Source organism: Phyllobates terribilis, unplaced genomic scaffold, assembly GCF_046119375.1.
Source record: "Phyllobates terribilis strain yellow unplaced genomic scaffold, ASM4611937v1 Scaffold_11__3_contigs__length_659146591, whole genome shotgun sequence".
NCBI lineage: Eukaryota > Metazoa > Chordata > Amphibia > Anura > Dendrobatidae > Phyllobates > Phyllobates terribilis.
In genome coordinates, this window is record NW_027362771.1 from 559,330,756 (window position 1) to 559,352,409 (window position 21,654).

General features: G+C 37.5%; 1 protein-coding gene across 2 annotated transcripts in view; it reads left to right on the top strand.

Moving 5' to 3' along the window:
* EBF2 (EBF transcription factor 2) overlaps window positions 1-21,654 on the top strand; it is a 166,216-nt gene that overhangs the window by 130,295 nt on the left and 14,267 nt on the right. Inside the window, exons 7-9 of one of the 2 annotated variants that reach the window (XM_073654072.1) lie at window positions 8,593-8,674; window positions 10,642-10,783; window positions 20,568-20,698. In XM_073654072.1, the coding sequence (XP_073510173.1) occupies window positions 8,593-8,674; window positions 10,642-10,783; window positions 20,568-20,698 (355 nt within the window). The remainder of the gene's footprint in view (window positions 1-8,592; window positions 8,675-10,641; window positions 10,784-20,567; window positions 20,699-21,654) is intronic. The other variant, XM_073654073.1, reaches the window with a different exon arrangement.

Here is a 21,654-nt window from a genome sequence, read left to right on the forward strand (position 1 = left end):
AAATACGACATATTTATTTATATTTCTGCTTTTATACTTGCACACACACTGCCAGGCGTATCCCCGCAGTATTTCTTGGCATTAAACACCGGCTATTTTGGAATGCCCCCTTCTCCATCACCGAGCGGATTCAACACTAATGGAGCTTAATCGTTTCGCTGGATCACTCAGCTGCTCCTGGCACCTGGGACGAAAACGACTCCAGTCAGCGTCGACGGAGCTCGCAAAAGCTCCAGGCTCGCACTCTGAGCTTTGATATACCCCGACTTTAATAGAATTACACGTCCTAATGCAACATACGGCTCACTAATCCTTTCCACCCGCTTGCTACGAGCCCTGTACTACAAGCTCCATTCGAAAGGCTTCCGCGCTCATCGCTCTATGTCCTCTGTACATTCACACCCCGATGCACCTACCAGGCACACACAAAGTGCCTCCCGTGCCAAGGACCCCCCAGCACTTGTATGCCCACCCCCCCACCTTTCTTCCTCCTCCTCTTCTTCTTCATCGTGTTTATTTACTGCTTTTTTTCCAACACTTATTTAGCAGTTTATAGAAAGCCGTGCTGAGTCTTACAGAGCCTCAAACACATTAAAAAAAAGAAAGTCTGCGCTTATTAATTATGCAGGATTAGTCTAATTATAATTCAGCAAATTAATTAGCGACAGAAGGTGTTCTGAAACATTGGAGTACATTTGCATGTTAAATGGAGAGGGTATGCCGTAATATATGTAAATGTATGCATGGTTTCATAGTTTAATTTAAAAATTTGCAGCTGCATATGGTATGGGAGCAGGTGAAAAGTCAGTTTTAGTTTAATGATCCTAACAAACATTGGATGATTATAAAAGGGGGGAAAAAAAGCTTTCAGATATCGCGCGCGCTGATTTCGAGAAAAAAAATTGAACATTCGATTCTGGTAAAAAAAAATTTTTTAAAAAAAAGTTGATTCGGCCTGCAAAAATCAGCCAGAAATGCAAAATTTGTTCTGCAATTTTTGCAATTTTGGGAAAAATTGAATCAAAAGAAGAAAAAAAAACGGACGTGTGGCGCAAATCCTACCGCGCGATGGGCAATCCGGTTCTAGTTGTAATAAGGTGAAATTGTTGCTCCATTTTTATCACTTAATTCCTTGAAATATCAAAATTTTTCTAATATGTATATACATACAGTAAAATTAGAAAAAAAATGTCTGCCTATAGCCACCACTAGGGGGTGCTCACTGCATCATACTGTTTTAAAGAGGTTATCCACTACTTTTACATTGATGGACTATCCTTAGGTTAGGTCATCATTATCTGATCGGCCGGGGTCCGACACCAGGCACCCCTGCCAATCAGCTGTTAACGGTCTTGCGGAGCTGGTCATCTTCTGATAGTGGCCGCCGCAGGGTACTGCACATCCGCCTCCTATTGATTTGAATAGGAGGCAGATGTGTAGTACCAAACCTCGGCCACTATCAGAAGACCGAGCAGCTCAGTGAGTACTTCTGGCCAGCAGCCACCACCACTAACACATATAACAGCGGATCGGCGGGGGTGCCGGGTGTCGGACCCCGACTGGACGGATATTGATGACCTATCATCAATCAAAAAGTAGTGGACAACCTATTTAAAGGGCATCTATTAGTCGGATAAACCCTTCTAAGCTGTCTATATGGGCACCGTAGGTCTTAGGAAGCTGAATAAAATGACACCTTGATATCTGTGATCCGATATCTTATTCCAGAAAAATCCACATTTTTTCTTAATATGTAAATGAGCTGTTAAGATCTATGGGCCAGACATAGATCTCCCTGAGAATCTGCCTCCAGATCTTATTATAAATGAATGGGATGTTAGCAGTGTGAGACATGTAATGACTGACAGTCTGCTCTCCTGATCTACATGTCTCACACTGGTAATGCCCCTTTTCATTTAAAATAAGCTCAGGAGGCAGATTCTCGGGAAGATCTATGTCCGGCCCAGAGATCTTAGCAGCTCATTTACATATTAAGAAAAATATGGATTTCTCATGAATAAAACATCGGATCACAGATATCAAGGTATCATTTTATTCATCCTCCAATGACCTGAGTGCCCATATAGACGGCTTACAAGGGTCGATCATACTGACAGATTCCCTTTTAAGTTCAATGAGTAAATGGTATTGAGATAAGCTCCCTCTAGTGGTGACTATTGGTAGGCATAATTTTCTCATTTAAAATTATATTTAAGCAGGGGATTTGGATCTTTGTATTAGAAAATGGAGTCCTAAGTGCTAAAAATATATATATTTTTTAAATTAATAAAGTACAATTTTCGATATGAAGCCAAAAAAACCTTATTGCGAGTAATTTATGAGTAATTGCAAAAGAAAACACCAGTTTTCACAAGGGCTTCTGGTCAACGACAGTGATTGGAGTATATTGTTGTGACACACTGGTTGGGTGTAATGGCCACGGATAACTTTTAATTTTTCTTTCTATAAGTTAGGGTTAAAAAATATAAGCCATTGAAATAAAATCCTGGCATGTGACTTTTGATGAGAGACTTAAAGGGGAACCTATCAATATGATTTTACATATAAAAGTAGTGGTACGGCTGTGTAGGTGCTTATCCACCAATAAAAATGATACCTTTTTTTGTAAAGATCGGATGTGCCAGTCATGAGAAATCTAGCTTAGAAACCATATGCAAATCAGGCTGTAAGTGCTTCTTCCAAGTGCTCTGACACGCCCCCAGAGCACTTCCAGAGACTGATTTGCATATGGCTTCTAGGTTAGATTTCTCATGACTGGCACATCCGATCTTTACAAAAAAGGTATAATTTTTATCGGGGGACAAGCACCTATGCAACCATACCACTACTAAAAATAGTATTATTTCCCAGAAACAGTGCCTCTTCTGTCCATTGGCAGAATCTGGTACTGCAGCTCATCCTCTTTACTTGAGCTGCTATATTTGACTCGATCTATAGACAGGAGTTGCAATGGCCGGGTGAAAAATTCTGTTTTCATCCTGTCTTCAGATCATTTGCCACGTATTTAGTATGGAAATAATGGCTTATTTATCTCTCCATACTTACTGCTGGTACGAAGAGTTCAAGATAAAGTTAACCCTTTAAAGGTGCAGTCCGTTTTGGGCAAATTTACAAGGCTGGGAAAGAGTCAGTAGTGAATGTTCTCATGTGTCGTCATCCTAATAATAGTCCTACTAATAGCCAATATTATTCATCATCATTATTCTTTATATATATTAATTATTATTAATATTATTCATTTTTATTAATTTCTGTACTATCATCACCATTGTTTTTTTAATATATACAGTACAGACCAAAAGTTTGGACACACTTTCTCATTTAAAGATTTTTATGTATTTTCATGACTTTGAAAATTGTACATTCACACTGAAGGCATCAAAATTATGAATTAACACATGTGGAATTATATACTTAACAAAAAAGTGTGAAACAACTGAAAATATGTCTTATATTCTAGGTTCTTCAAAGTAGCCACCTTTTGCTTTGATGACTGCTTTGCACACTCTTGGCATTCTCTTGATGAGCTTCAAGAGGTAGTCACCGGAAATGGTTTTCACTTCACAGGTGTGCCCTGTCAGGTTTAATAAGAGGGATTTCTTGCCTTATAAATGGGGTTGGGACCATCAGTTCTGTTGTGCAGAAGTCAGGTGGATACACAGCTGATAGTCCTACTGAATAGACTGTTAGAATTTGTATTATGGCAAGAAAAAAGCAGCTAAGTAAAGAAAAACGAGTGGCCATCATTACTTTAAGAAATGAAGGTCAGTCAGTGCGAAAAATTGGGAAAACTTTGAAAGTGTCCCCAAGTGCAGTTGCAAAAACCATCAAGCGCTACAAAGAAACTGGCTCACATGAGGACCGCCCCAGGAAAGGAAGACCAAGAGTCACCTCTGCTTCTGAGGATAAGTTTATCCGAGTCACCAGCCTCAGTGACCTGGCCTCCACAGTCACCAAACCTGAACCCAATCGAGATGGTTTGGGGTGAGCTGGACCGCAGAGTGAAGGCCAAAGGGCCAACAAGTGCTAAGCATCTCTGGGAACTCCTTCATGATTGTTGGAAGACCATTTCCGGTGACTACCTCTTGAAGCTCATCAAGAGAATGCCAAGAGTGTGCAAAGCAGTCATCAAAGCAAAAGGTGGCTACTTTGAAGAACCTAGAATATAAGACATATATTCAGTTGTTTCACACTTTTTTGTTAAGTATATAATTCCACATGTGTTAGTTCATAGTTTTGATGCCTTCAGTGTGAATGTACAATTTTTATAGTCAATGAAAATACAGAAAAATCTTTAAATGAGAAGGTGTGTCCAAACTTTTGGTCTGTACTGTATGTAAAAATATAAATATATATTTATATATATATATATATATATATATATATATGTATATATATAAATGTGCAACTATTATGGAATTTTGGAAATGTTGTTCATTATTTAATGCTATATTATATTGCTATTCTTGTTATTTTCAGTATTACTATTATTACACCTTGGGCACCTTTTCCTATGGACATTTGCCATCACTGATCCCTTAGGACGTTCCCCACTTTGGTGCAGATGTGTGTAAACAAATAACTAGTCCCTATGCAGCTGCGGACCCTCGATTCACCTCTCAGGGGCCAAATCTTAGCACTAAACATAGTGGAAAAGCAATGTCAGGATGTATCTCGCAGCTCTCTGGGCTTCTTGGTGCAGCGCAGTATTTAATATTTGGGCTAATGGCCCCAGCAGTGTCTCTCCGCCTGGTTTGCGGTGTCTATGTTGGCTTGTGTTGCGCACTACTGTGTGCCTCTGCCTTTAATTCTGGTCTGTACGTGTGCGCTGTGATGGGATTTTGGGACTGCAGTAAATGTGGTTGTCATAGTAACAAGAGGAACCGACCGACTCACCTGGGACCCAAACTTACTGCGGGAACATACAGCCATGACCCACACACGTCTCCTGCGCTGCTCCCACCTCCTCCTGCTGCTCCTCACATACATACGCCGTGCGTGTACATCCAGATCATCACAATAATGGCCAAACGCCTGAAGTATGGACTCCAGAGTATATATACATATATACATATATCACTATTTATAACGAAAGGCTTCTCACAGCACACTACAATTTAACATTTACTACAAGACATTTTGCATACAACTTTTTTTGTGTTTTATGTGGAGATATATATGTACATATATATATATATATATATATATATATATATATATACACACACAGTGGGCTGGTTCATATATATGGAAAGGGTTTCACACATATATATATATATGTGTGTATATATATATATTTATAAATTTGCATTTATATATATACCTATGTATATATAATACATAAACATATATGTATGTACTGTATATATATATATATATATATATATATATATATATACAGTACATACATATATATATGTTTATGTATTATATATACATAGGTATATATATAAGTATAATATATATAAGTATATATTTATTAAACCAATGCTGTAGAACTTATAAATATACACACCTGAGACCAGAATATATATATACACACACACACACGAAACAGAACCATATGTACCCATGAAACTGTGTATATATATATATATATATATATATATATATATATATATATGTGTGTGTTTTTACATACAGTATGTGTATATATAAATACGAAACCAGAACATTAATGTAACAGTGCCCGGGCAGTTCTTTTTTTTTATGGGTACATTGGGTACTATGGGTGCATATACATATATATATGTATATATATATATATATATATATATATATATATATATATATATATATATTTATATGTGTATTATTTTTATATATATATTTATTGCAGAAAAATTTAAGACAGCACTCCTTTTGTTAAAAAAAGAGGCAAATTTAATGGCCCATTAGGGCTAGTGGGAACGATCGACTCCAGTGTCAGCCTTTTTCAAGCTTGAGCCGAAACGTTGCCCACTAGCCCTTATGATCCATTAAATTTGCATCTTTTTTTTCACAAAAGGAGTGATATCTTCAATTTTTTTTTGCAATATTAGAAGGTTTGGTATTTGCCTGTGGATTCGGCACCTGTTTTTTTTAAATTGCTTGCTAGTGCTGCTTCAATTTTTGTTTTTTTTTATATATATATTTTATGGGGACATTAGGTGCTATGGATGCATATACATATATATATATTTATATATATATGTGTGTGAATATATATGTATTTCTATGTGTATTATATATATATATATATATACACACACACATATCAGGTCATGTACAGCTGTAATGTAACAGTGCTGGGGTAGTCCTTTTTTGGGGGGGTATATCAGGTGCTATGGGTATATATATATATATATATACATACATATATATATAGTGTGTATATATATATGTATATATATATATATATATATACACACACTATATATATATGTATACACTATATATATATATATATATATATATATACACATACACACTCTTATATATAGAGAGACATGTATATATTAAATATACCGTACACACACACAAAACCAGAACCATATCAAATATCCAATCTTTGCTAAAATCTGCATGTCCAAATGTACCTTTTCTAAACACGTAGTAAAGGCTCGGTAGATAGTGAACATGTATACTAAAATAAATAAATGAATAATAAAACAAATATTTAAAATAGAAAATAATAGATAAAACAAGCTAAACTATTTTTTTTAATTGTCACACAATATTTTTTAGATTTATTTCTATTTTATGTGTGGATGCTAAATACATAAAAAAAAAAAAAAACCTGATGCATAAAGCTGCATTAAATTCCATAAAGGAGCAATAGAAAAAAAAAATTCCCGATCATTAAATCTGATAAATGTGTTGCCAAACATTATTTACAGTGATGAAGCATTTGTAAATCATTAGGAAATCTCATATCAAAGTCATCCTGTCTTCAGATCGTTTGCCACGTCTTTAATATGGAAACTGCTGTTATGGATAAGTAGACTCTAAAGTGCTAAAATTGCAATAAAAAGTGTGTTAATTTGAGAAAAAAAAGCTACTTGAATATTCAGGAATGTCAGCTGCTGTTTAACCAAATACGTAACTAGATGGAGAATAGAAGTAAATGAAAGTCATTCAGAAAATTGCATGTTTGTATGACAACTTAGAAGAAGTGTTAATGTTCCTATAGTCATAGACTGGATATGGGACATGTAGCTGTCAGTGGCTTTATATGATGGGGTAGCTCATTTTTCATTTCAGCAGTTACATTATGCTGATGTGCTTCATGTGTATACATAGAAATTGAATGTATTATGTAACCAGAGAAGTAGTATGAAAACAGCATATTTCTCAGCCTGGAGGAGTTGATAAAAAGAGATAATTAGGTGTATTATTTCTATTACACCATCATTAAATAAAATCATGTCTGAAATATGCTGTAACTTTTATTTATTTTTATTTTCATATATGTTTAATATTATATATATTTTTTTTTATCATAATGTTAGATTATTCTTGAAATGTTTATAATAACCTGATACAATATTGTAAGCAACATGTTGTAATATATGCTATATCCAATACATCAATAAATATATGTATGTAATTATGAAATGACAAAATTGTATGTAACAGGAATATAATATATATAAAATGCTGCTTTTTTTAAAATATATAAAAGTCTTGACAAATTTGCTTATAATTGCATAATCCATAAAAGTATATTTTGTCAATCTTGCATTTTTAATGTTGAAGATACACATGGTAGAAATCTAAAAAACAGTCGCTCTGAAAGTTGTAGAGTTGGTCTTCAATCCAGTGTATATGTATATAAGCATAGAGTATGAAAAAATTAGATTAGTATATTATAATGTAAATTATTGCACAATTACGGGTAACATTTGACCCCATTGCGGTCCCTTATTATTATTTTTTTATTATAATATCAGTTTAACTCTTTTATCAGTAATATAATCCTAAACCTTTCCCAAACAGGGTTTAATTTCTCTTAAATAACACCACATGATCTACATATATTTAACTTCACAAATATAGTGTACATAGGTATTTAAAGTAACGATATGCAAAGTAATTACATATAAAAGAAATAACATTGAACATACATCCACACAAGTTTTCTGACTACACGGTTCACACAAATAGCCATATTATTCTTCATTCAGATCTAGGTCATCAGCCTGGTCTCTGCTTTGTAGCATTAGCATTACTTCACCCAAGAGGTCTGCAGTTAATGAATGTTTAATTAAGTTAGGATATATTTGTATGTTATGTTTATGTAGACTAAAAGTTATCCTTTTTACATTTTAAGCCCTCATATCCCGGTACTAGATTATTTGTTCCTCGTTGCAGTACATAAAGATACAATAGTAAAACATATACAGTATTTCATCATCATACAAATCTGTCATGAAGGATGGAGCCAAGTTTGTGTCAATTAAGTTTATTGCTTATAACGCTTATTCTGTAGGTTGTCAAATAGAAGTATGTATTTTAATATGATGTTATGTCAAGCTCTGGGATGTTAGATTCTTGGACTAATATACCAATATGTTGTATTATCCCCATTAGGTTCTTCCTCAAGTTCTTTTTGAAATGTAACCAGAACTGTCTAAAGACAGCAGGAAACCCCCGAGACATGAGACGGTTCCAGGTTTGTGTTTAATTTTTCTAATAAAGTCTATTCAAACAAGTATAAAATGCACATACATTAAAACACATTCAAAAGGGTTAATATATGAAGATTGTTATTACAATTGTATAGAGTACAAAATTGTAAAATGGTTTAGACAGTCAATTTTTAAATTATCTTATTATGGAATATTTGTGGAGATTAAACTTGTTTAGGGAATTAAAAAAGCAATGCTACTTGGGAAAAGTATGCTATTTAGGCCCACTCCAGAGAGAAGAACACTGACTCTTAGTACCAACCTGTAGGTGAAAGTTGACTCGTTAAAGAAGAATTTGTCAGAATGATTGTTCAAACCAAGTATAGGTGCCTGGTTTCCACCTAACTACGCCTTTCTTAGCTCTATAAAGACAGAGCTGTCAATCAAAGAAGAGGATGGGTGGGGATAAAGGGAAAACGAGTAAGTGGGAAGGTGCATTGAACTGTTTGGCCACACTAAGGGTTCTCCAAACACCTGCACTTGTTTTGAACATTCATTCTGTGCCAACAGACTCCCTTTAAAAAGCTTTCAAATATGTCTAGAGATTTAAGCTAAAGTAAAAGCACCCATCGGTAGACATCAATGCTTCTGAGTTCTTCCTCGATTCCATTTTGTACTTTCTGGAGGAGGGCTTCATGAATCCACTCTGCTCTGTAGGTTAGAGAGAAAGAGAGGCAGTACAGAGCATCTCTCTCTCGATGAGCCATTACTTATATACATTATATCTTCAACCTATAAACGTTAAACAGAATTGTGTAATACTTTACTTGTCCTGTGGAGGCACTGCATGGAAATTGAACAGTTTACAACTGATAGGTAAAGACTTCAGCAGTGGAATAAATCTGTCATCAGATTATCAGTGAATGACCCTTCTAAGAAAAAATGTTTGTCCAAAATTGAGTTTGATTATAGAGGAGCAATGCTTAGAGACGTAAATGTTTAGCAACCAAAATTAAACCAGAACCAGTTTTTAACATCTCACAATTTTCAGGTAGAGCATATATCGTCTCGGATTCATATTCTTATACCATGAATATCATTCAACTTCTCCATAAACACCTTCATACTAGCGCTGCTTGTGAATTACAAGCTTTTTCTAAGATTTGGTCTGAACCTTCAGTCTCATTTCTTGTCACATCTCAGGGACACTTTGACACCTCAAGCCCTCTTAAACATGGAAACAGTTAAGGTGGCGGAGAGACCTACTGACCTTGATCTGTTTAGATAAGATGTAAAGATTTCCCAAGGTCAGTGGGTCTCTTGTGTAGTGTTTCTGAGCTTGACTTTGTCTGACCCTCAGCCCTAGAGGCTCTGAACCCGAGGTGGAGTCTAAAGAGGGTTTATCGGAGAAGATGGAAATATCACCAGGATGTGTTCCACTGCTTTTTACTTGAGTGATGTGTTTATACTTCTGGATGTAAATGTGCAGAGAACAACTTATTGTAGGAATTAATAACATGGTCATAAAGATGTTGTGCACATTTAGTGTTAATTTTAAGCATATTCATATCCTGTTGAGGAACAAGATCTCATGAAACTATGACAAAGTACCGTAAAAATAATGCCACAATTATACCGGAATGTAAATGCCCTTGACCTAGGAAAGAAAAAGATTGTGAAACCACCACAGCTATAGTGAATGAAGGCTGAGAATTGGTAAAAAAATTTACAACTGTGGGCCACTTTAGAGGAATTGCAGGGGGTCTTACTTGAGTTACATGCTAGTTTCCCTGCCAGATTGTAGCCCACAATTGCACAAAGGCTCTCTTTCTACAGTTGGGGGTTCCTCATTTAGATTTTGCAAAGGACTCTGAATGTCAAGCTCTACCTCTGCTAAAGTTGCATTTATTTTACCCAAATAATTAACTCAGTCCACTTCTGGGTTTAACTATTGAATAAAGAGACTAGGGGGAAATTTTTGTCTCAATATCTGACATCTTTGTTCTTACAGGTTGTCCTCTCCACCACAGTGAACGTAGATGGACATGTCCTGGCCGTGTCAGATAATATGTTTGTTCATAACAACTCGAAGCATGGGCGGCGGGCAAGAAGACTAGACCCTACCGAAGGTACGGACCCTTGTCTGGAGTACGGTACGGACTTCTCATTCTTTCACTATCTGCAACATGAGACATCAACGTGACTTTAACCAACGCTAATGCTGACAGTACTTTTGATTAATTTCTTTCTAACTGACTTGTTTTTGCACACAACGTCTTAAGTGGATGTTCCACTTCTACTACTCTTTGTTCCAATTCATGTACTAATATACAACCGGTTGCATAGACACTTCGCAACTGCAGAACCATTTTCCCCAGCTGGCCATATTTGACTCTCTATCAATATAGCTAAAGGGGTTATCTGATCTTGACAACCTCTATTCATGTCAGAGCCTTGTTTCAAATTTATTTCTGGTCCTAAAGACCAAATATGAAGATAACTCTATTGTATAATTCCATATTAAGGCTTATGGTGATCATAAAGGCAATACGCTTCTTGGGACCTACCAATATGAGGCATAGAAGAACTGTTTTCAAAGAGCAACTTTTACTATGGCAGCTAAGGTATTACATGTTTGCCATTCACATGTTATGAATGGCAGCTAGCGATGAGCGGATAAATCCACTGTGAATCGTCTTTGATCAGCTCCTTGCAAATTCAAACAAGTTGCGATTTGATTCTTGAGGAATGCAAAAAAATAACCGGCACCATTTCACACACTGCTGAAGGTTGCTGTAGCCAAAGAGCAAGGTCATGATGTCAGGTGCAGTATGGGTTTCTCCATAATACATTGCAGCTATTACATCATCTAGCGTAGCCACTATAAAAGTTGAGGACCAGCCAAGCAGCAGCCACTTTACTATTTTAGAGGTTAGAGCAAGGAGGTCAGAGCATATAGCTCATTCCTAATTGTGATAGGCTTAAATCTGATTGTGGAGAAACTACTGTAGTGCTGAAGAATATAGAAAATGAGAGGGGTATTCTCAAAGATTCAAGTGATAGAGAATTTATTGATCTCTAATATACTGCAGCAACAGCACCATAACAACAGCATTTTTTTTATTCTTCACATATTGCAAATAAGAAGGGGAGTTTAAAACCCTTCTGTCCTAATTTGGGTTCTGAAGGAAAATCTAGAAATCAAGGTTTGTGTTTCACAGAAAATCTGCTTCCTGAGACTAGAAAGCCATAATTTTTATGTTTATTTAAAAATAAAAAAAACTCTCCACATTCCAGAAATGCAACTGTCTACTTCACAAAGTTTGCTTGTTGTAAAGCCATTAAAGCCATTTTCTTGTAATAATTTAATATTAGTCCCATACATGCCACCAGCAAGACAGGCATCTGCCCCCATGAAAGGATCATTTTTGGACTGTTTTTACAGTTTAAGTAGTCTAAAAAGTCTGCACTGTGTAGTTAAACAGGCAGCTGGTTACCACCAGTTAGCATTAATTTTCCCCCTAGCCAGATAGGTTGAGATCATTTAGACATTACTAAGGGTATATTTGTGTTACAGAGCTCAAAAGGGTTCAATACAGTCCTAGGAGACCTCAAAGTGTTATATACGTATTTTTTGAGAAATTAGAGGCTTTCCAGTTTTGAGATTCAGATCAAATTGTAAAGAAAGATTACTAGTTATCATAAGGTCTAATGACTGAAAACAACACTGGTAACCATCCTCAGTGTCATACATTGTCAGAGCCGTGAGATGTTGGCGTGATCTCATAGTACACTTGCTTTATACTTCCAGGGATAGTTACTGGCGCTGTTTTTTAGTTAGGGCTATGAAAACTCATGATAACTAGCGAGGTCCCTCTCTGCTATCGGGAATTGTCGAAAGGTACCAAGAACATAACAAGATTCTCCTTACCATGATGTTCTCCTTACCCATCGGTGGTTGCAAAATAAGGCCGGTTTCATATATCACTTTTTTTGGGTACGTGTGCTGTCCATTAGTTTTACAGATTGATCACCAACTCATTACAATTAATGTGCCTCTTTACATGTCCTTTTTTTTGTGAACCGAATGTTTGCAAAAAAAAAAAGAGCCCATGTCCTTCTTTGTCCCATGTTGCAGATCAAACTCGCCAACGCAACTCAATGGCCCCCTGAAAAGGAACATCTACTACATAGAAGTCATCAATTTGTTGACCGTAGTTTACAGTTTAAATAGATCCTGTTCACAGGTCAAAAGTGAAGAGTTTCTGATCTTATGTTATTCCAATTGTTCCCCTGAGTATTCTGTTTTTTGATTTTTTAAAATCCACCATAAGGTTCCAGAGATATAGGCCTTTTTATTTAGTGCTACTTTGTATAGTCTTTACCGGGGGGGAGTGGCTCAGAGCAGTCTAAAGACACGCCCCAGAGGATCCTCTGCACCACAACCACTTTGTAAAGACCATAAAAATTAGATTTAAACTAAAAGGCGCATACCTCTGGATTTAAAAAAAAAGGAACACTCAGGGGAGCTATCAGAATAATAGCAAAAACTGGCTACTTCTGACCTAGTGACAGGTCCTCATTAATGGATATAGGCTGACAGATGCAAAAATCCAGCACACTGGAAAAATCCCAGACCGTTTTTCACAAAGAAGAAAAAAAAAATCCTGATATGTAAAACTGGCCTTAGAACTAATTTTTTTTCTTTTTTTTAATGATTTGTTTGTAAAAATGTTATTATGTTTTAATACCTATCATTTAGAAAAATGGTGATAGGTCTTCTTGAAGTTCCACTACAGAACACATAAGGGATCAAAAAAAAATAAATATTGCCATATATTGTCCGATGGGGCCGCCTTAGATATTAAAAGGCAGCATATCTTAAAGGGGGTTGTCCAGGCCTGGGGTTCAAGTCTGCAGTCACTCCGTGTGACTGGAGACTTGTGAATCCTCACAATGCACAATGTGCACGCTGTCAGGATTCTCCGGTGTCGATGCCTTAGAATCCTGATACATGCTGCCACGTGCCAACTAGACTTGCACGGCTTTGCTCAATACAAGTGAATTGCGTGAGGCTGGGGAAAACTAGTTGAAATGCGGCCGGAAGTATGCAGATTGCCTGCTTCCAGTGCCGGTACTTGAGAAACCTGACAGCAAGCAACATGCACGGCTTTGCTCAATACAAGTGAATTAAGTGAGGCGGGGGACATCTAGTCTGAATGTGGCCGGAGGTATGCAGATCGCCTGCTTCCAGTGCCGGTACTGGAGAATCCTGACAGCAAGCAACATGCCCGGCTTTGCTCAATACAAGTGAATTGAGTGAGGCTGGGGACGTCTAGTCGGAATGTGGCCAGAGGTATGTAGATCGCCTGCTTCCAGTGCCGGAACCGGAGAATCCTGACAGCAAGCACTGTGCGCGTTGTGAGGATTCACAAGTCTACAGTCATATAGAACGACTGCAGACTTGAGCCCCAAGCCTGGATAACCCCTTTAAGGAGTAAGCATTGATAAACAAGCATTTTGCTTTGGTATATCATTCTGTTTGATAACTTCTTTCTGTAAAATCTGAATGACAGGCATTGATGCGAGCCCAGAGAAAATACTCATGTAGCGTTCCTGCCTTATATCATACACTGAAGTCAATATAGATTGGGTGTAAAGCGGTTTAATAATTACCTCCGTATTAGTACAGATAACGATTTCCTTAAGTGTCAGAGATCTAGAACTCGCCATCATCATAATCTAATCTTACATATTATTCTAAGGCTTGAAGTCCCAGTATCACTTCTGTATTGTTAGACTGGTTATTCCTACTCAACACATCTTGTATTAACCATGTGAGGAATTAATGAACTGGAAGAGAATGATTGAATCAGTGAGGAATTTAGTGTGGTGTTAATTTTCCCCCGGCGGGCGGTCAAATGGTGGAAATAAATCCCAGGGTGCGGGGCTAGACTGGAGTCCAGCTTTGGTTAAACTGATTGGACTTGATTGACTGGCTGCTCGTTTTTTTGGAACCTAGCCAGAGATCTGAGGAACCTTTGACCCTGTCAGTGGTGGAAGCCGAGTGATAGATTGAGGCTGGTTATGGCTCCTGATGGAGAATGGAGTTGTGAGGCCTATCCATATGGAAGGGGAAGAAATCATAAAAAAAAAAAAATATTCACACAAAACTTGCTCTTTCCTTAAGACTCGCTGATTCATTTTTTTTGGGCTTGGATTTCTATAGGATAGTTTAATTTCTAAACATTTCAGAAAAAAATATTTTTTTTAAATATTTTTGGGTGGATCGGTAAATCATAAAAAAAAGATGAACGTTTTGTAAGAAATATCATTAAATCGATTCCTAAATTATAAAATAAAAATAAACGCGGTACTATAGAAACCACACAGTATGGCCCATAGAGGTCTATGGTTGCTATTTTATGGCTTAGTGCAACTCGATGGTTTTCTTTTTAGCATCGTCTTATAGTCTTTTTAATTTGTTTTCATGAGAAGATAAAGTAATACTTCCCATGTTTTTTATATATTTATTTTTTTATTAACCTATAGTTTTAGCTCAGGTTTGGATGTTGAAAAAGGCATATGTTGATGTCATTTTTTTTTTTACTTTAAAGATTAGATTTATATATTTTTAATGTAAACTGTATAGAAAGTTAACAATCTGTATAATAACCATAAAAACAACAATAATAATAATAATAACAACAATAACAATAATGTAATAACATTTTACATATAATATATATGGTAATTATACTATACTATATATTTATAATTTATATTATTTATTAATTTATATTATTTTCTAATATAAATTATATATATACTGTATATACTGTATATATTAACAGTTATTAATTATATATAATTATATAAATAAATATATATAAATATAACCTATATATTTAAAATACATATAAGAAGCAATAATAATAATATGTAATTCAATAAATATAAGATATAAAAATATATTATAATATATATAAATATATATAAGTAAGATTAAATAAATAATATAAAATAACAAATAGTAATAATTAGTACAATTTTAATTTTAGATTGTGTGATACATTATATGTAGGCATATTCTCTTCCTCCAATGTGTCTCCAATTTAATTGACATATACGAGAACTTTCTAGATTTCTAGACTGAGCAAAAACTCTACAAATCCTCCTCTAAATCTTGAATTTCCTCCTCCAAAACTTTGACTTTCTTCTTAGTTTCTGCTCCGAAAACTCAGCAAAAAGACTCTATGTGCACATAGCCTGTATCTGGATTTTTAGTAAAAATGTAACAAAGTTTGACCCACATCCATCAAATATGGTACCGCGTAATAACCTGGGCAGGTATGGTTATAACAAACTAGTGCAATCTGACAATTTCAATACAGTAAGTTTATGTTTTATATTTTTGTTGGTATTTGAATAGTTTTTTTCTTATTTCACATTTTGGAGAAATTCCAAGCTTTCGTTAAATTAAAAAATCTGATTCAGAAGAACAACCTATCCCTCTTATCTGTTTACCAGGTTATCTTGGTACACAACTGAATTTGTGACCCCTGCTCTGACCTTGCTCTGTCCCCTGCTCTGTCCCCTGCTTTGTCCCCTGCTCCATCCCCTGCTCCATTCCCTTCTCTGTCCCCTGCTCCATCCCCTGCTCCATTCCCTTCTCTGTCCCCTGCTCCATCCCCTGCTCCATTCCCTTCTCTGTCCCCTGCTCCATCCCCTGCTCAATTCCCTTCTCTGTCCCCTGCTCCATCTCCTGCTCCATTCCCTTCTCTGTCTCCTGCTCTGTCCTCTGCTCTGTCCCCTGCTCTGTCCCCTGCTTTGTCCCCTGCTCCATCCCCTGCTCCATTCCCTTCTCTGTCCCCTGCTCCATCTCCTGCTCCATTCCCTTCTCTGTCTCCTGCTCTGTCCTCTGCTCTGTCCCCTGCTCTGTCCCATACTCCGTTCCCTGCACTGTCCCCTTCTCTGTCCCCTGCTCCGTTCTCTTCTCTGTCCCCTTCTCTGTCCCTTGCTCAGTCCCCTGCTCCGTCCCTTGCTCCGTCCCCTTCTCTGTCCCCTGCTCTTTCCCCATCTCTGTCCCCTGCTCCGTCCCCTGCCCGTCCCCTCCTGTGTCCCCTACTCTTTTCGGTGCTCTGTCCCCTTCTCTGTCCCCTTCTCTGTCCCCTTCTCTGTCCCCTGCTCCGTCCCCTGCTCTGTACAGCTCTGTCCTTTACTCTGTTCCCTGCTCTGTCCCCTGCTCTGTCCTCTGCTCTGTCCTCTGCTCTGTCCCCTGCTCTGTCCCCTGCTCTGTCCCCTGCTCCGTCCCCTGCTCCGTCCCCTGCTCCGTCCCCTACTCCGTCCCCTGCTCCGTCCCCTGCTCTGTCCCCTGCTCCATCACCTGCTCCATCCCCTGCTCCGTACCTTGCTCTTTCCCCTGCTCCGTCCCCTGCTCTGTCCCCTACTCTGTTCCCTGTTCTGTCCCCTACTCTGTTCCCTGCTCTGTCCCCTGCTCCGTCACCTGCTCCATCCCCTGCTCCCTTCCCTGCCCTGTCCCCTGCTCCGTTCCTTGCTCTTTCCCCTGCTCCGTCACCTGCTCTGTTCCTTGCTCCGTCACCTGCCATCCTTAGATTGAAATTCTCAGGTTTGGATTCATGTCCGATAGGTTTTTCAGTTTGCACTATAAAGATGTAAAATGTGCTTTTTTGGCTTGAGTATGATGGGTATTTCCATTATTTCACAGGATATATAGTTTTGCTCATGTCTGGTTGTAATCCACAACTCTGTAATGAAATGAGATTGTAGTCAGAACACACCCATATAAAGAATGTGGAAAGGAAACTCGGGACTTAAGTGTGAAATATAGGGTTGCAATTCCCCCAGAATAAACATGAAGTGGGCCCCAGCGCAGGTGCGAGTTCTCCCTTGTCATGACAGCTAGACTTTATGATACCAAATACACCCCCTTAGCGTGCTTACTCTGTGGAGATACATCCTATTATGTGCACGTCATGGATCTGGACAATGTTTCATTCTAAGGACTTTTTTTTGTAAATTGGGCCTTATGCACACGGCATATTTCGAGCTGTATAAGGATGTTATTTGGTGCCCACAGAAACCAATGCAGTCCATACTGGGTCTCAAATTTCATGGAAGCTTACTGATCCACTTCTAGGGAAGAACCTCTCCGAGTGCCAAGTATAGATTCATTAGGACTCCATGTGCCACTTTATGGCTCGTGTCATTCTAAAAGGGTATGTGCACACAGAGTCTTTTTGCTGAGTTTTGGGAACAGAAACCAAGTAGAAACTCTCCAAGGCTATGTGCACACCAATTCATTTTGCTGAGTTTTTGGAGCGGAAACTAAGCAGAACTGTAAGGCTATGGACATGTTGCTTATGTTTCCCCCTTGAAGAGAAAAGTTTCAATCTTGTGAAATGTGATAAGTGTTAATGATCTGTAATGTGAACTGTGGTGTGTATTGTGAATTGTGGTGTGCATTAGATGCGTGTTATTTGACCATAAGAACGATTAGAGTTAATAGTTGGGATTAGCCCAAGGAAGACAGATAGGGCTTGGATTGCTGAGTGAGTGGACCAAAAGGTGAATAATGCCACCTTTGAGGGTGATCCTAAATGAGAGGAGACCGAAGAGAAGGGATAGCGTGATCCTGAGCATAAGTGACAGAGAGAGACAGAGTGGCCTTCTGGAGACGGATTCTAGGAGAGGACACCTAGCCACGAGACCGTGAGCTTACAGCACTGAAAGGTAATGGGCCTAAGCAGGGCTGAGTATGCTGAATTAGTGAATGGTTCCAGCGGGAGTTCCAGGGTGGTAAGAGTGGAAAGAGGATGAGGAACCACAGAACAAGTAGCTGAAGCTTGTTGATCGGGACTGCAGTGCTAAAGCTGAGTTGTGGTCGAAGTATGGAGAAATAGTGGACATAAAGATTCCTGAACTATACTGCTGAGGAAGGAAACTGTGTGGAAAATGCTTAAAGTTGTAAAGGCAACCTTCACAAGACTTTGTAACCGCTATCCCTTGTATAAAACCCTTACCAAGTTACCATTCAGTAAAGAGTTTATTTTGGAATGGTGGTCTCCCTCATTGAACTGTGAAACATCTGGTTCTGACAAACCCACAACAAAGGCTACATGCGGCCTGCACAAGCATAAGGCCCTCATAGCACAAGTCCACACACCCAGCCAGAACTTCCACTTTCATGTAACGTGCTGGGGTGCCACAGATGGGCACCTCTCCCTCGGCTACCGTCCCGTGCCAGGTTACAGAACCCCCAAGTTTTTGAGGAGTTTAGCGATTTTTAGAAGGATTTAAAGAGTTTCTGCTCAGTTTCTACTCCAAAAACTCCTGTAAATACTGTGTGTGCACATAGCCCAAATCCTCCTTAAAAAATCAAAACTCCTCAAAAACCTTGAGTTTCTGCTCAGTAGCTTTACGCACATGTCTTTTTCAGGTGGATTCTGCTGCAGAATCCGCCTGAAAAACTTATCAAGAAAAGTTCAAAACAATGAACATGTGCATTTCTATGTAAAAATGACTTGCTGCGCACAATTTTAGGCTTATGAACAACTTCAGGTTTCTAAAATCGCCAAGCAAGTAAAATAAATAAGATATCCATGCTTTTGGTATATTCCGCTCTGTATTTCACAAGACAAGTCAATGGGGAAGCTCAAAAGACTAGTGGACATGTTTGAAACATTTTGCCATTGTGTTTGCTTAAAAAAAAAATCTTAGTGGTTTCTTCATTATTCAATGGAATAAAAAAAAAAATTACCAGAAAGTGACAGTAAAAAAGACTTCACAAAAAACATGTGGAAACCCTCCAAAAAAACATCGGTGGCTAAAACCATCAGAAAAAAAACAACACAAAAAGCCCTTCAGGAGAAAAAAAAAACACCAAAGTTTCCTGAAGCGTCTTCTGCTTGAAAAGCTTGTCGGCCTCACCTGAATTTAAAAGACGTTGCGTGCACGGAGCTTTAGGCTACAATTTTTCGAGAAGATTTTGGAGCCGAAACTGAATGGAAACTGAACGGAAACTCTCCAAATTCTCCTCGAAATCTCAAAACTCCTCAATAACATTAAGTTTACTCTTAAAACTCAGTGTGCACATACCCTTTAATTGAAATCTGCAAATTATCTCTTTCCGGTAGAAAATTTTTCTTTTTGCAAGTGTCGCTAAGGAGGTAGCCACAATGTAAGTCGGGGTCTGACCCGTCTTTATTCATGCTGTAAGGTTTGTTGAAGGGTCGAACACTGAGTTACAAGGTAGAAGCCTTGTATGGACAGAACTTGTAAGATTTGCCCCAAATTTGCATGTTTTTTACATGGAGTACCGCGTTCTCAATGCCCGGACTGGCCGGCGGCTCTCCCGACAGGAGTGTGACAACATGTATTTCTATGCAGCTCTCACCCTCGGGTCGGAATAGCTGCCGGCCAGTCCGAGCATTGCTTCCCGATTCCCGTCCAATTTATACGGCCATCTGACTCTTTCCTTAAAAATATCCGGGGATGGTTATAATATATTTTTTATTTTCGCTTTGATAAAGATACATTTATTTTTTTCATTTTATTTTTATGAAAAGTTCCCTTTTTTTTTAGCATATTTAATTTTTGATCTTTTTGAGGTTTGCATTTCTAACTTTAATTGCTGATTTACAAAATATTGAAAATTAAATGTTGTAAAAAAAATTAAAAATATTTTAAAAACATTTAGGTAGCATATATTTTATGTACATGCAGATCATATATAATACATGTAATATCCGGACATATCTTTGTGGCCTAATTTGTATTACTGTTGACATACCTAATGAGATGCCCACGTAACATTGGTACCAGCTTTGTCTATTGCTGGCATAAATCCAACGGAGATGACCGATGAAGCAGCTCAAGCTCTACGTAATAGGACATTTTCTTTTCATATGTTTACAGCCACACCATGCATCAAAGCCATCAGTCCAAGTGAGGGTTGGACAACCGGAGGAGCTATGGTCATCATCATTGGGGACAACTTCTTTGATGGTCTTCAAGTGGTGTTTGGGACGATGTTGGTTTGGAGTGAGGTTAGTAAATTTTATCTTGTTTTTATGACAGTCTTGATATTAGCTAATGCTCATAAACTGGTAGCATAAAGATGGTATCTAAGATTGATCTGTTGAACAAGAACATAGTTACTGGGTCAAAAAAAAAGAAAAAACGGGCATTGATTGACCAATTTGCCATAGAAATGGAAAATGCCTTTATATAGAAAGGGATAGAATATTACTTTCTAATATGAAAGAATATCTTGTTAGCTTTCCGTGCAGCAGACTGGCATTGATCTCTATCATTTAGTTAATCATTAATAATAATAGTTAGTTCTCATTTATCTTCATTTAGGGTATAGGTATCATTAATAAATCTTATATTACACTCATCAATATGAAATCCCATCAGACAATTTTGCTGTCCTTTTACTTAAAGGGCATGTGTCATCAGAAAATGACCTACTGTTTAAATCAGTATGTTTTAAATATTTTTGGTATATTTTCATATCACTATCTGTATTAAAAAAAATATAGAAATCTTCCAATTTTAACACTGGCCATTGGGGCTAATTCTCACTCTCCCTATGCGATTCGTTCAGGAGATGCACATGTACATTAGCAGCAATAGACTGACTCAGACACTGTCTTTTGTACTGAAGCATCTAATGAGCGTGTGCAAACTTCATTTTAAAAGGAGATGATCTGTTATCACCTATTATCAATGGTGTCATCAGCTGTCATTTGTAATCCTGCCTGTGATGATAATGAGACTTCTGAAAAGTTTTCTATACAAACAGGAAGTTTGAGTCCAAAATAATCCTAGTGGCCAGGGTGAAATTTGAAAGATTTCTAATTTTTATTTTTAAAGAGATTATTATATGACAAATAAAAAATAATTACATTACCAACATTTTTTAAAGATATTTAACATAAAAAACCTGATAAAACGATAGGTTGTTTTCTATTAACACATTTCCTTTAATATTTTAACA